Raw genomic sequence first — 15,008 nt, forward strand, 5'->3', positions numbered from 1 at the left:
CAAATCGCCCTGCATATAGGACCAATCCCCAAGAGACCAAAGAAATTCAAAGACAAGTTGAGGATTTATTAGCTAAGGGGTGGGTACAAGATAGCATGAGCCCATGTGATATGCCTGTCATTCTTGTCCCTAAAAAGGATGGGACATGGAGGATGTGTACGGATTGTCGCGCCATAAATAACATCACCATCAAATATTGGCATCCCATTCCTAGGTTAGATGACTTGTTGGATGAATTACATGGGTCTAAAATATTTTCCAAAATTGATCTTAAGAGTGGTTACAATCAAATTCGAATTAAACATGGTGATGAATGGAAAACCGCTTTTAAGACCAAATTTGGTTTATATGAGTGGTTGGTCATGCCTTTTGGCTTGACTAATGCTCCTAGTACCTTCATGCGACTCATGCATCATGTTTTAAGAGCATATTGGCAAGTTTGTTGTGGTTTACTTTCATGATATTCTTATATATAGTTTTTCCTTAGAAGATCATGAGTCACATGTTAGACAAGTTTTAGATGCCCTTAGGAAGGAGAAATTGTATGCTAATCATGCTAAATGTTTCTTTGCATTAGATCATATAGACTTCCTAGGGTTTGTGGTTAGTCATAAAGGGGTGCATGTAGATCAAACAAAAGTTGCAGCAATTCAACATTGGCCTACACCCACCAATGTCAATGAAGTACGAAGCTTTCATGGACTTGCTAGTTTTTATAGGCGGTTTGTGAAAGACTTTAGTACAATTGCCGCACCTTTAAATGCCATAGTAAAGAAGGATGTGGTTTTTAAGTGGGGACAAGAGCAAGAAAACGCTTTTCAAACTTTGAAAGATAAATTAACTAAAGCCCTCATTCTAGCCCTTCCTAACTTTGCTAAGACATTTGAAATAGAGTGTGATGCCTCTAATATAGGCATTGGGGCCGTCCTCCTTCAAGAAGGACACCCCATAGCTTATTTTAGTGAGAAACTCAAAGGGAGTCATCTCAATTACTCCACTTATGATAAAGAACTTTATGCTCTTGTTAGATCTTTGCAAAATTGGCAACATTATCTTTTTCCAAAGGAATTTGTGATCCATAGTGATCATGAGTCCCTTAAATATTTGAAAAGCCAAAGCAAGCTTAATAAGAGACATGCTAAGTAGGTGGAGTTTATTGAGCAATTTCCTTATGTGATCAAACATAAACAAGGTAAAATTAATGTGGTGGCCGATGCTCTTTCAAGAAGATATACCTTGTTAAATGTTAAATGTTTTGAATGTTCAATATTTAGGATTTGATCACATAAAGGAACTTTATCATGATGACTTAGATTTCTCTTTAATCTTTCAAGAGTGTTCCAAGGGCGGCCACAAAGACTTTTTCTTACATAATGGTTTTGTTTTCAAAGGAAAAAGACTTTGTGTGCCCCAAGGATCCATAAGACAATCTCTTGTTAGAGAGGCTCATGAGGGTGGGCTTATGGGACATTTTGGGGTAGCTAAGACCTTAGAAACATTGCATGAACATTTCTTTTGGCCTCACATGCGCAAATCCGTACATACCTTCTGTGATAGATGTATAGCATGTAGGAAGGCTAAATCTAAGGTCCAACCCCATGGTTTATATTCCCCTCTTCCTATCCCTACAATGCCTTGGGTGGATATTTCTATGGATTTTATCTTAGGACTACCCAAGACATCGAAGGGTAAGGATTCCATCTTTTTGGTAGTGGACCGTTTTTCTAAAATGGCTCATTTTCTTCCATGCCACAAAGTGGATGATGCATGCCATGTTGCAAATCTCTTCTTCAAGGAAGTTGTTCGTTTGCATGGACTTCCTAGAAGTATAGTATCTGATAGGGATTCTAAGTTCTTAAGTCACTTTTGGCGGACCTTATGGGGGAAACTTGGCACCAAACTTCTGTTTTCTACTACTTGCCACCCCCAAACTGATGGTCAAACCAAAGTGGTTAATAGAACTTTGGGTCAATTATTGAGATGCTTTATTTCCGGGAATCCAAGGGCTTGGGAGGATTTACTACCTCATGTTGAATTTGCCTATAATATAGTAGTAAATTCCACCACTAACCATTCTCCTTTTGAGGTTGTTTATGGGTTTAATCCCCTCACACCTCTAGATCTTCTTCCCATTCCTGTACTTGATGAGGTTCTATGCAAAGACGGTTTTGAAAAGGCATCTTTTATTAAAGATTTGCATAACTGCATCAAGTTACAAATTGAGAAGAAAGTTGGTAAGTATGTTGACACTGCCAACCAAAGGAGAAAGGCATTAATCTTTGAGCCCGGTGATTGGGTTTGGCTTCATTTGAGAAAGGATAGATTCCCTTCTCTAAGGAAGTCCAAACTTATGCCTCGTGGTGATGGCCCTTTCCAAGTCATCAAGAGGATTAATGATAATGCCTATGAGTTAGATATGCCCTCTACTTATCTTGGTAGTAATTCTTTCAATGTTACTAATCTCACTCCTTTTGCTGCAGGTTTCCCAAATTCGTGGACGAATTCTCTCCCACCCGGGGAGTATGATGGAAACCAAGTAGAGGATGCTCAAGCCCATGAAGCCCAAGCCCAACAAGGGGCCCAAGCCCATCAAGGGGTCCAAGCCCAACAAGGGGCCCAAGCCCAACGAATTACTAGGAGCATGGCAAGAGCTTTGGGACAAGAGTATAATAAGATGGCTCTTCTTATTTCTTTTGTAGAATAGGGGTGTGGATGTAATAAAAAGGTGTAAGTAGTAAGGGAGTCTAGGGGGAAGTGTAGTTAGGAGATTAGCGGGTGCCAAACTAGGAAGGAAAGTCACACTTCCTTCATTTTCTAGATTAGTGCCGAATTTCATTGCATTTGTGTGTCATTTAGCTTGCATTTTCAGCACCTCATAGGCTATAAATAAGGTGCTTCTCTTTGTATTTTTCAGATTGGAATTTTATAGTAGAGAGACTATACTCAAATTTGGAGAGAAATTGTGAGTCTTGAGTCTTCTTCTTCCTTTGCCTTATCTTGTGAGCTATGGTGAGCTTCAAGTGGCGGCACTCCATCACTTATCTTGGATCAAGGAACCAAGTGGCGTGAAGTGTTCTTCCAATTCTCAAAATCCAGCAAACTCCTTCTATAAGTGTTCTTCCTTCATGTTCTTTCAATTCCATTCGGTAGATTAGCTTTGTTTGTTGTTTCTTTTCATTTCTACCGTTTGAATTTCTGTTTTCCAACTTTGCTTCTAGTTTATGTTCGGTGCAGTAGTTTATAATTTCAATTTTGTCCAGTTTGCAATTCTTGTTCTTCATTTCTTGTGTTTTGATTCCATTTGACAATATATGGACTTCCATATGAGTCTTGGTTGGTGCTAAGTCTTGGTGAGTTCTTGAATTAGAACATTGATCCAATTCTAAAGTAAGGTGCCATTTATGACCAGCTCAAGTTGCTCTTAAGAATGTCAAAGAATCATGTATTCTTGTAGTTACATTCACATCAACCAAGGAGTATAGTATCCGATAGAGATCCAAAGTTTATAAGCCATTTTTGGAAAACCCTTTGGGAAAAACTTGGCACTAGACTACAATTTTCAACATCTTGTCATCCTCAAACGGATGGACAAACCGAGGTAGTCAATAGATCTCTTGGTACTATGCTTAGGGCAATCATGAAGGGTAACCACAAATCTTGGGATGAGTACCTTCCCCATATTGAATTTTGCTTACAATAGAGTAGTTCACAAGGCTACTAATGCTTCTCCTTTTGAATTTGTATATGGTTTTAACCCTCTTACTCCTTTGGATTTGTTAAGAATTTGTGCATAAGGAAGGAGCTATCAAAGCCGAATTTGTTAAGAAAATACATGAGAAGGTTAAAATGCAAATACAGCAACAAACTGAGAAGTATGCCAAATACAACAATAAGGGAAAGAGAGAAATCATTTTTGAGGAAGGAGACTTAGTTTGGCTTCATCTTAGGAAGGATAGGTTTCCAACTAAGAGGGCGGTGATGGACCCTTCCAAATCCTCAAGAAAGTCAATAATAATGCTTATAAATTAGATTTACCTATCGAATGTGGAGTACATGATACTTTTAATGTCATTGATTTCTCTCCTTTCGTAGGTACTAATGAAGAAGATGACGTCTTGGATTTGAAGACAAATCTTTTCCAATAGGGAGGGGATGATGGAAGAGGGCCAAGCACCAACCCAAAGGAGAGCCAAACATCAAGACATATTGGGCCAACTACAAGGGCCATGGCTAAGAGGCTTGTTGAGGATTGGAACACTGCCATTGATGGCAGAGAAACTTACCTCTACATGTTCCAAGAGGTCCAAAATCAAGCGTAGCATAGTCTTTAAATTCTTGTCAAAGTAGCATAGGAATTTTCTTTTGTAAAATTGTTTAATTTGTAATTAGGTTGAGTTTTGGCACCTAAAAACCAACCTAAGTTAGATTAGGGTTTCTAAAAACTCCTAATCTAACTAAGGCCGGTCACTTTAGGTCTAATTGCATCACATGAGACACACCTTGTCACACTTGTAATGTGAGCTACAATTGGCGCCAACTTTCAAACCTTTAGGTTTAGAATTTCCCACCTTTTGTCTCTTCCATTTCCGGTCCTCCTTGGGCTATAAAAGGAGGAGCCTACCTCATGTTTTGACAAGATTAATTCATTAGTGAAATTCTGCCAATTTTGTGTCATTCTCACTCTTTGCCTAAAACCTCTTAGGAATAGGCTCTTAATCTTCCAACTGTCACCTTCCAAGTGAGATGGCCTCACCACTCACTCTTCATACTTAGCATGCACCTTCAAGGAGTCCAGCTCTCTACGTGAGATCCTTGTTCCACCATCAATCCATGGAGCTTCCGCAAATTCACTCAAAAACCGCAAAGAAGAAGATACTAATCCATCACCGAGGACGTGGAATGTCACGCACCTCAAGTTTTATTTCAGCTAAACATAAATAAAATGTATGCATTCTTTCCTCGCCCGGCAGCACCATCGGTCGGAGAGGTTTTAACAAGGCGTTTTCTTCAAACTACGCAGACTACAAATTATGCACACGGCTCGGCCAGGATGTAGCCCTAACCGGCATACCCTCACAATGCCCAAATATAGGCGTTGGCCAGGATGAAGCCTCACACGGCATACCCTCCCGACACCCTAAACGAATAATTTAACTCACACAAATAAATACCCATCGAAATGTTTCACTACAAAGGCCGACCGCCTATCCAATTCGTTAATGGCACGCGTCAGCTAGGTTTTTCAGGCCGACCGCATATCCAGTTCGTTAAAATTAGTTCATTATTCACACACCGGCAGGGTTTGTTTCATACCAATCACCTTAACACACACCGACCGAAGAGAAACACTTGCTAAAATTGTCAAAAGTAAACTGATCGATTGCATTAATAAGATTAAAGGTGGGGGCCACACCCCGACCCCAATAGAACAAAAAAAAATTACAAAGACAAAGTCGACGCCCTAGTCTTCGACGCTCAAGATCGCGGTGGAGGGTTTGACCTCTTGAACATCCTGGTTGTCACCTGCAGAGACCAAGCGGCCATCGACGACCTCCATCTCTTGGTCAAATTGACCTGAAGGTGGAGGCCCCCCATATAGCACCTCGGCCTGACGGACGGCCAAGTCAAAGCTCTGGTTGATCAAAACCATGGTGTCCTCCATGCTCTTTAACACCTCGGCCTCCGCCGCCTCTTTCCCTTGGCGCTCGGCAGTGGCTTCCTCCTCCAAAAAGGTCGTCCGACGCTCAGTCGTCTCCAGCGCCTTGCAAAGCAGCGCGATCTCCGCCGCCTTATCGGCGTCAGCCTTCTCCACCTCGGCCAATCTGGCTGCATGAAGCTCCAAGTCGGTAGCCTGCGAACACAACTTCTCTTCATAAGTCGTGTTCGCATCAACAGCCTGTTGAAGGTTGTGCGACGCCTCCTAAAGATCGTGCTCGAGGCGCGACAGGTCTTCCACACGCTGCCTTCGAGCATCGGCACCTCGACGTGTCAAAATCAGCCCACAGAATATCATCTTGACACCGCTATCAAGGATATCGTCTTCAGGGACCGACCGATCAACCCCTCGAGGCCGGCGGGCAGGTCGAAGTTCACTGCCTGAGTAAAGGACCGGTCGCCCCCAGCAGGGCCAGAGACGAACCCCCCGAAGCCGCCGCAAGCACGACAACGACAGTCGGGATGGGGCGGTTGAACTCACCGGTTGGCGGTGACCCAACACGAGTCACCGTTCGGCTTGGAGGGGTTCGACATCTGCCCCGCAGCCCTGACAGTGCGGGCAATGTTGCTTCCCTCCCTGCCCCGCTTCTTGGAGCTCTTAGAGGGGCCTGCCCGACATCAGCAGTAGGGGTCTTAGCACCAGCGGCCCCCCTTTTCTTGTTCAGCTTGTTCCTGAAGGAGCTTAGCATACCGACCGCTAACAGTATTTCTCTCTTGGCAATTTTTGAAACAAGAAAAAATCGGTTAGACGAAGAAGAAAAACAAAAAATGAACAAAATGATAAAGACCACATACCCTCAAAGGCCACCGCGCGATCAGTCACCGTGTACAACGACATGAGCGGCCGAGCTCTTGGAAAGACTATCGAACAATGCAAAAATCACCCGCTCATGCTCACTCGGGTTGGTCAGCTGTGGCCAATCCTTGATCTTTGTGGATTTTCTCGTCCAGAACAAGGGGAACCGCGACTGGCCAACCTCGTCGAAAAAGTGACACGTACCCGTCGGCTCCACGTACACCTTAAAGAACTTCTCTTTGAAGTTCTTATAGGAGGTCGTGAAGGCCTTGAATAACACGCTACCAGCCTGACTGACTAAAGAATGCCATCTGACCAACTCGGTCGGATGGGATGCATAGAAATGCAAAAAGTAAGAAGGGAGAGGACGCACCCCAAACGTCCAGCACACCACGCAAAAAGCTTGCATGGACGCCCACGTGTTGGGATGCAACTAGGTCGGGGCCATATTAAGTTCCCGAATGACACCGGCTGTAAAAGCAACGAAGGGAAGGGACACGTGGAGGTCTGAAAAAAGACAACTGTACATAAAAAAGAAGGGGATTTCGGTAGATGACAGTTCCCTATACACACGGTCCTCCAAGGAACAAGGACCAAAGGCCAACAGAGACTCCTCGGCCGAGGCCTTTAGGATAGAAACATTGTTCAAAAATTCAGCCACTAAGGAGTCAATGGACGCCACCTCGCACACCTTGGGGTCAACCCAAGCAGGCCCCATGTGAGGACGTGGTCGCTCACGCGAGGTCGACCTGTCCGATGCATTACCAGCGTCGTCACCCCTCACCTTCTCAGTCGGAGGGGCAACGTTCCCAACCGCCCCGACCGAGACAACCTTATTAGATGAAGAAGAAGAAGAAGAAGAGGAAGAAGAAGACGAAGAAGACGATGAACAAGAGGGTGGTTCGGGAAGAGGAGACCGAGCAGAGGTAGAAGAAGAAGTCGGACGCAAATGAGTAGACATAACTAACCTTAAGACGAACGAGGAAAATGACTAAGGTTGCTCGGATTCGTTCGGGTGACGGAGCTAAATCAATATTAAAACACATAAGAGGCAACTGTTCCCAACCCCTATTTATAGCCCGAAGGCGTCTCGAAAACTCAAACGTCACAAGATCTCAGTCGTTGGATTTGCTTGATCCAACGATCCACATCGCTTGACGCCCAAAAAACCCCTCATAAATGTGCGTCACATCACTCGCTCAGACGCCGCTTACTATCACTTCACTCATCATTACACGAACCGCCTGAGCCCACTTTTCAGACTCTTCGGTTGTACCACCTTTCGAGCCTAGGAGGCAATTGTACTGGTACGACCGACCGAGTCACCAACTCGGCCAACTCGAGGACCAAACCGTGACCCAAACGATAGGGTCGGTCACGTCGCACACATGATCGACTGACACATAACGCTCAAGTCAAAGGTTGACCGGATTAGCGAGACTAATCCATGGTTAAGGGTGACCTAACACAAACCTAATCGCGAACCAACCCCCTAATCTAACCCAACAGCGAAGGCCCATCGAGGTAATATAAATAGCACGCATTTCAAGGAAAAAGGTACGTCATTATCTACGAGTGACAATACCCCACTGACTTGAGCGTTGAAGTGTTTTCTGCATGTACCCCACCCGCCTGAGGAGTCGGACGACCAGGAAGACGAACGCATCAAGGAGCATCGAGTGTGAAACCGACCGGATACGTCAGCAAGATCAATCGATCTTCAGGTTCCCAAACCCATTCGAGAACAGTTTGGATTAATGGGAGAACAAAGTTATTCGGGGTTGCAATCACCATGATAGGGACGACGACCTCCGCGACAGGAGTTGCGAATCCGACACTTCACTTTTTTCAGCCCTCTTTGTTTACCTTTTCAGTCGGAGCTCCTGGAAATAATCCTTATTACCGTCTTTAGGTGCCGAGCCCGTCATTATCTCTGCATACAATAAAAGGTTAACTAACATCGGATAAAAAAGAAGCCGAACCGAAACCAGTAAAAAAAAAGCATATCATCAACATTATGGAACATAATGACAAAAAAAAAAGCTAAATGTTATATAACCACTTTTATAATAGAGATTTCTTAAGTTAAACTGTTCTAAATAAAAAAAATGATTAAAATAAAAATAAAAATTTAAATTGAGTCATGTGGGAAAATAAAATGTAATGAGGTACTCATATCTATATAACATGAAGTATCTAAAAAAATGTTTTAAAAACTCAAAAAGATATATCCCTGAAGATGTTTTAAAAAGGAGTGGCTCTTTGTTTCCTTTTCTTTCACTTGTAGCTTATGTTATACTGAAAAATAATGCCTTTTTTTTTTATTCATCCCTTTTCTCCTCCATCGCTAGAACTAAAGTTTCTTCGTTCTCCACTAATACTTCTACAACTATAGAGAGAGCACTTTGGCAATGAAAATTCTCATGACATGACACTCTCAAACAAAAATGGATGAAAGTTTCTGACAATTGGCTTTGTTGTCATTATAGTCAAATCTTGCTGATTGTGACATCATAAAGCATTGCAGTGTTCAATTCTTTTTAATGGCTTTGAAGTTCCCTTTTTTGTTTTTATTTTAATTTCCCTTTTATACAAGTATTAAGTTCCACATATTAATTTCATTAATAAACTTTATATTTTCATCGGTCTCTAAAATAGAGAGATTAGTTTCACTGTTTTCTCTGTTCATATAATGTTTTGTTCTATGAAAAAGCTAATAATACTCTCTCAAACAATGTTTTGTACTAGAGCTTTCCTTAGAAAATATAAATTTTGGGTGATATCGAGTCTCATGAAAAAGAAAGTTCATCAAAATTTATAATTTCTAATAGATTAAAAAATGGTAGGAAAAGAATGTTACTAATACTCCTCTTCTACTACGTATTAGAAATCAAATTCACAACTATGCTATCCAAGCATTGTGTAAGAGATCATTCATAAAAGCGATACCAAAGAATAGATATGAATTAAATGATCATTTTAATTTGAGGATTGGTAATGTTCATCATTGTAAGTGTCTTGCAATCTACAAAGGTGAAGCATTAAAAGATTAATAATTTCGTAATCTATAACAATCTAACTGTGATTCACTCAAATCTTCCACCCTAATGTGGATGTAGCAACTCCAAGAATTATACTTAGAATTATGTCTTCCAAGTTTTACCATGCAAAGTAATCTGTTAACAGCTGCATGTATACTTTTCAATGACAAAATTATATCCATGAGTTAACTAATGAAGTACCAAAAATACTAATGGAATTAGCAAAACACTGCAGGGAAGCAACGCATGTTTGAGAGAGAGTTGTTGCAGACTAACACAAGGGAAAAGGAAAGGCAAAACACAAGAAGAATTACATTGAGCACAGGTTTTTCTGTTCTTTACAGTTAAACAATGTGGTGTATTATGACTTCATGCAGCTTCACCACCCAGTGTATACATAAATGGAGGTAGAATCCTATTGTCTTTGTACCATATCTCAATGTCACTATTCACAAGCCAGTTTTGTGTCAAAGCTAGTCAAACAAATGGCAAAAGCCTGAAATGCAGAAAGGGGATATCTATAGTCCATAGTAAAGATGTCCTTGCCAACTTTGCCAAACTGAAGAATAATCTTGTCATGATCAGACTGAGCTGGCTGTGATGACGGCGGTGGAGGAGCACCGGCTGCAGGCGGCTGTGTTGCAGCAATCAGCTGGAAATTCTTGACAGATGCAACTGTCACCCTTCCCCTGAAGTTGAGGCACCAACACTGCAGCTGTTCATGCCATCGTGGTGCTTTGTTTCTAAGAACTAGAGGCATGTCCTTTCCTTGCTCCTCTTCATTGCCTGCCACAACTATGTCTGAGAACCTAGAACTGCTAAACTCAGTCGAGCTGTAAATTGATCTAGCAAAGGATATGCTCCTGAAGGAATCTTCGAGAGAGCGGGGAAGAAGCTCTGGCTGGCCAGGCACAGTGCCACCAGGCTCAAGGGCTGATACAGGGATTGAGTGCATGCTGCAGTTCATCCTGCGTGGTCCCCTAGTACCAAGGACATTCAACTCATAGGTGATCTGGGCAATATTGTAGCTGCCACTAGGGACCTTGGGAGAAACCTTTTTGGAATTAAACCTTCGGCTTCGACCTGGAGGAGACAGCTGAGTATTGTTGTAGGGAGGCTGTGTATCATAAATTATAAACTTGGTGCCAAGAAAATTGGACCTGAAATGAGGGAAATGACATACTATAAGTTCATACTGCCAGAAAAAAAATACAAACAGTGGCTTCTTCAACATTAATCTGAGGAAATAATGGTATTAGAAATTACAAACCATAAACAAATCCTGAAATGTAAAAAGCAGATACATGGATGAAAGTTATAATCATCATTTCAAAATTAAAGGAAGAATAGACAGACAGTAGACACATGATTTGCAGAAAAGAGAAGAAAACAGAAGTGCATTAATACATACAAACTTGGCTTTCCTTAACAAGCATCAACAGTTTCAACCATGAAAGACGCTTACATGTTTCAATCTGCCAATTGAAGAAGGGAAGTTTTCCGTTACAGTAATTTTAGATTATAAATGCTGAGACGCAATACAGGCCATAGAAATAATATATTATTCAACTTGACATACCAAACTCTTTTTTAAGTTTGATGTTGCTACTTAGTTACTGTAATTTGTTCTCAAATTGATATTTGAGCAAACACAATACCCACTAAGACATATAGAGGGAGGATGTATGTTTTGGTAGACACTACACAATTGGATAAATACAATTACATATAAAAGAATACCAAGCAATCATTGAAGAACTATGTAATGTGGATACATAATGGGGAAAAAAGGACATGCTCGTCAAAAGATTTTCAAAACCAGGGATATGAAAGATCTCAGGGAAGTACTAAATTTAATTATCATCAATGCCCATGATCATATTAAAATCCACAGGAACTAACTTTCAGAAAAGACACGTTAAAAGATTTAATTATTTTCTATGTTGTTCAAAACAGGTATCAGTAAAATTCCATGATTTTGACACAAAATGCATGCTGCAAAAAGTTAGAATCCCAAAAGAACATACCTCAGTTTTCCGATGTAAGTGTTACTGGATCTCGATATGTTGTCCGCATCCATTGATATAGTATACTCTGTGCAAGTTGTTCTTCTGGTCCGTTTTGCAGAAAGAAGAAACTTTCCATTTTCAACTAGCAAAGCTGCAAGAAGAGTTATGAATTCATATCCCAGAGAAAATGACAACCAAGTCCAAGAAACTTCTCACTGTACATTTGTAGGCTATAGAAGTGCAGTAACAGCCATGTAATTTGTCCACTCAAGAATGGAAATATGCCACTTTTTAGTAGCCAGAATAGCAAAGAACTAAATCAATACACTAAATCTCATAAACAAAACTAGTTTATTTGTCCAACTTCTAAACCTACACCTTTCTAGTATAAATACATGAACACAACAAACATAGAAGGCGGCAACAGCAACGAACATGGCCATTGTTAAGTGTAGACAACAATCTCTATGTGGCTCAATCTTTTACAAACACAAATTGCGTTCTGATGAAATGGAATAAACAATTGCCACTATGACAAAACATGGTTAGCAAGATCTAGTTTGTGGTGAAACAAAATCATATCTTTTAGTAGATATGGTGGTCACCAACATTTAGATATTAAACTAATAATCCAGTGATCCTGTACTCCAGAAAGACACACGTCATCAATTTTGCAGGATGAACCAATCTTAGACACAACCAGATTTGGTTTTTTTTTTTTTTTTATCAGCAACAACCAGATTTGGTTGGTCCACAAATCTTGAACAAAAATAAATTTTACAAGCATAAGATAGATCATTTGCTATTAAACAAAATTACAAATCCAGAAACACATTTAGTTCAACAACGAATGGTAAATCTGATTAGTTCATTATGGAAATAAGAAAAAAAAACAGATCATAAGTTAAACTGCGCCATCTAATAAATTACATAACATATAAATTCAAACCAATCAAAAAGGAAATCAGACAAACTCCTATGTATGGGTTTCAAATGTAAAAACTGAGCTTACCAGGACTCAGACAAAGGAATAGGTGGTAAGTCAGATTAGACTTGTCTCTCTTGATAAAACACTGGATGGCCCCATCCCTTGAACCAGGCTGTAAAACAAGAGTCAATAGAACATCAAAAAGAAAAAATATGGGCAAACACTCTTGTACAAAAACTCATTTATCATGCATAAACCAGTTCTTTAAAATACATCTTGAACATAGGATAGAAGATAACAAAAGTCTCACCTGCTTCAGGGAGACTGGGAAAGTAATCTTCCCACAGAACTCAGGACTGGTAACAATTTCTTTGCACATTTCTCTCCAGGACTTGCACACAGCAGCACATGCAACCACGTGCTTCCGAGCAGGCCATGTTGTCTCACTTTCTTCCAATCTTCTAATAACATCACGAAGAAGCTCAGGTGGAAGGCTAGCCCACCGGCTGTTCTGTATGACCAGAGGGCGTTCATGCACCTCGTGGACCGAACTATTCGACTTGCTGCCACCAGGAAGCCTCAAGTCAAAACTCCGCCTTGACAAGCTTCCAATCCCGTCCCTCACATCACGAACAATACTGCGGAAGGACATTTGCTACAATACACTAACAGCACAAGAATTTTATGCACTAACACCACTTAATTCACAAGGCTCCACTATCCACTCTATTCAGATGTCACAACTCACAATTAGAAGAGACAATAGCTGCAAATCAACAAAACTTTAATTTAAATCCAGCTTCAATGCTTAGTTATTAAGAAATAAAAGTAACAGAACATGGATAGGGAAAAGCACAAAGAGGGAAAAGGAAAAAGAAAACAAAAGAGAGAGAGAGATATTCTCATAAAAAGAAAGCCTCACATGAACCTAAAGTTTAAAGCAGCCTAAAATTTCACACTTTTGTCAGAATCATATTTTAAAACATTATCTCAGACAGTTGAACCCCTAAATCTAACTTCTTAAGAGAGCAACAAACCCTAGTCAGAATCTTACAAAAACTGTGTGCTTGTATCAACCAACCTGAGTTTCCATCACAAAGGGAGAAAAAAAAAAAGTCAAAAGTGAAACTGGAGAATCAGTAGTTATTAACTAATAAGCCCAAAACATCTATTTTATCTTAAAACAGATGCATCAAATTTCCTGAACCTCTAAGAATGTCTCACATGTACAGGAACAACCACAATCACACAAGGCAGAAAAGGAGACATAAGATAGTAATTCACATAACAAACCTCAAATACCAAACTCATTGAGAAATAAGGCCTTCTGCCCACCCTAATAACAAGAGATCAGTATAAACAAAATAACAACAACCACAACAACAATAATAATAATAAACAACCACACAAAAAATTAAAAATATCAATTCATATAATACAAACTACAAGACAGATAAGTCAAAGAAAAGAAAAGAAAAGAACTCAGAAAGGTCACCAAATTAGACCCAAATGAAAATTCCACAAGAACTCAGACTAGAAAAAGAAAAATGGAAACTTTCAAAAGCTAATAGGAGAACTTAGAAGAGCAAACTTAAGAAAACTGTTGATTAGACCATGAAGAATTCTGGGTCAACACTCTAATCACCGTTCGGAAGAAGAAAAAATAGTAAACAACGAGGACTGCATACTAAAGAAGAATCAAATACAAAAAAGACTAGAAATTTACCATTCAAGAAAGAAAAAACAAGATCAGAGAAGAAGAATTAGAACTCACCATGAAGGTCCAAGAAGCAATATTTCCTTTCTCTTTCCTTTTCCGTGTCTGTGACACAACCTCTGACTCCGAAAGACACGCACTCACTGCATTTATTAAATCCCACCAAGAAAAAACTACTACTAGTGTATTATTATTATTATTATTAGTGTAGGCTCTGTCCTTTTTTTAAATATTTGTAATATAATATTATTACATCATCAACTTATAACATTTAATATATAAAGAAATTATAAATGGAAATATATATTTTTACATACATTTTTTTTAGAGAAATATTAAGTAATAAATAATTTTTGAAAGAGTGATGATATGTTGAATTTCAATGTGATTAAGATTTTTGGTATTAATACTGTAAATTTTTTCGTCCTCTTCCTGTTTGATGAGATTTTTCATCAGGCTGTTTTAAAATTAACATTGATGGGGCTCTCAGGGATACCCTGATCTTGCTATTTGTGAATGTATTTTTTGTAAGAGTATGAAGGAGTTCATTGGTGCTTTCTCTACGTTTCTTGAAGTTCAGACGGCTATGGTTGTTGAGTTTTATGGAGTTATACATGTTATGGAGGAAACTCAAAAGATGGGGCTTACTAATATATGACTTGAATGTGATTATGCCTTGGTTTGTATTGCATTTACTGCTATGACTAATGTTCCGTAGATGCTTCGTAATCGATGAAATACTTGTCTTAATTACTATGAAAAAATCAGGTTTAGGGTTACTCATATTTTTCATAAAGAGAAT

At 39.8% G+C, this 15,008-nt stretch overlaps 1 protein-coding gene across 6 annotated transcripts; it reads right to left on the minus strand.

The window, feature by feature from the left end:
• Nucleotides 1–9,839: 9,839 nt before the first annotated feature.
• On the minus strand, nucleotides 9,840–14,392 carry LOC137837484 (tubby-like F-box protein 8). Of its 6 annotated transcripts, XM_068646487.2 has the most exons (6): nucleotides 14,264–14,331; nucleotides 13,544–13,570; nucleotides 12,800–13,255; nucleotides 12,574–12,661; nucleotides 11,580–11,712; nucleotides 9,840–10,712 (listed from the first exon to the last, which is right to left on the minus strand). In XM_068646487.2, the coding sequence occupies exons 3-6, from the start codon at nucleotides 13,139–13,141 to the stop codon at nucleotides 9,998–10,000; spliced, it is 1,278 nt and encodes a 425-aa protein (XP_068502588.1). In that variant the 5' UTR covers nucleotides 13,142–13,255; nucleotides 13,544–13,570; nucleotides 14,264–14,331; the 3' UTR covers nucleotides 9,840–9,997. The 6 variants fall into 6 exon arrangements, with proteins under 6 accessions (XP_068502588.1, XP_068502585.1, XP_068502589.1 ...); XM_068646484.2 differs by lacking the exon at nucleotides 13,544–13,570 and having other exon boundaries at nucleotides 14,264–14,392; XM_068646488.1 differs by lacking the exon at nucleotides 13,544–13,570 and having other exon boundaries at nucleotides 12,800–13,154; nucleotides 14,264–14,370.
• Between the last annotated feature and the right edge of the window lie 616 nt (nucleotides 14,393–15,008).

The sequence above is a fragment of the Phaseolus vulgaris genome, chromosome 4 (genome assembly GCF_051622355.1).
Source record: "Phaseolus vulgaris cultivar YP4 chromosome 4, ASM5162235v1, whole genome shotgun sequence".
In the NCBI taxonomy this organism is placed as follows: domain Eukaryota; kingdom Viridiplantae; phylum Streptophyta; class Magnoliopsida; order Fabales; family Fabaceae; genus Phaseolus; species Phaseolus vulgaris.

Excerpts from the sequence above, each read along its gene's own strand:
- LOC137837484 (XM_068646484.2), bottom strand. The coding sequence starts at position 13,141 with ATGTCCTTCCGCAGTATTGTTCGTGATGTGAGGGACGGGATTGGAAGC. Across the intron at positions 12,662-12,799 it reads TCCCAGTCTCCCTGAAGCAG|CCTGGTTCAAGGGATGGGGC; the intron begins GTGAGACTTTTG and ends CTTGTTTTACAG. Across the intron at positions 11,713-12,573 it reads ATTCCTTTGTCTGAGTCCTG|CTTTGCTAGTTGAAAATGGA; the intron begins GTAAGCTCAGTT and ends CTCTTCTTGCAG.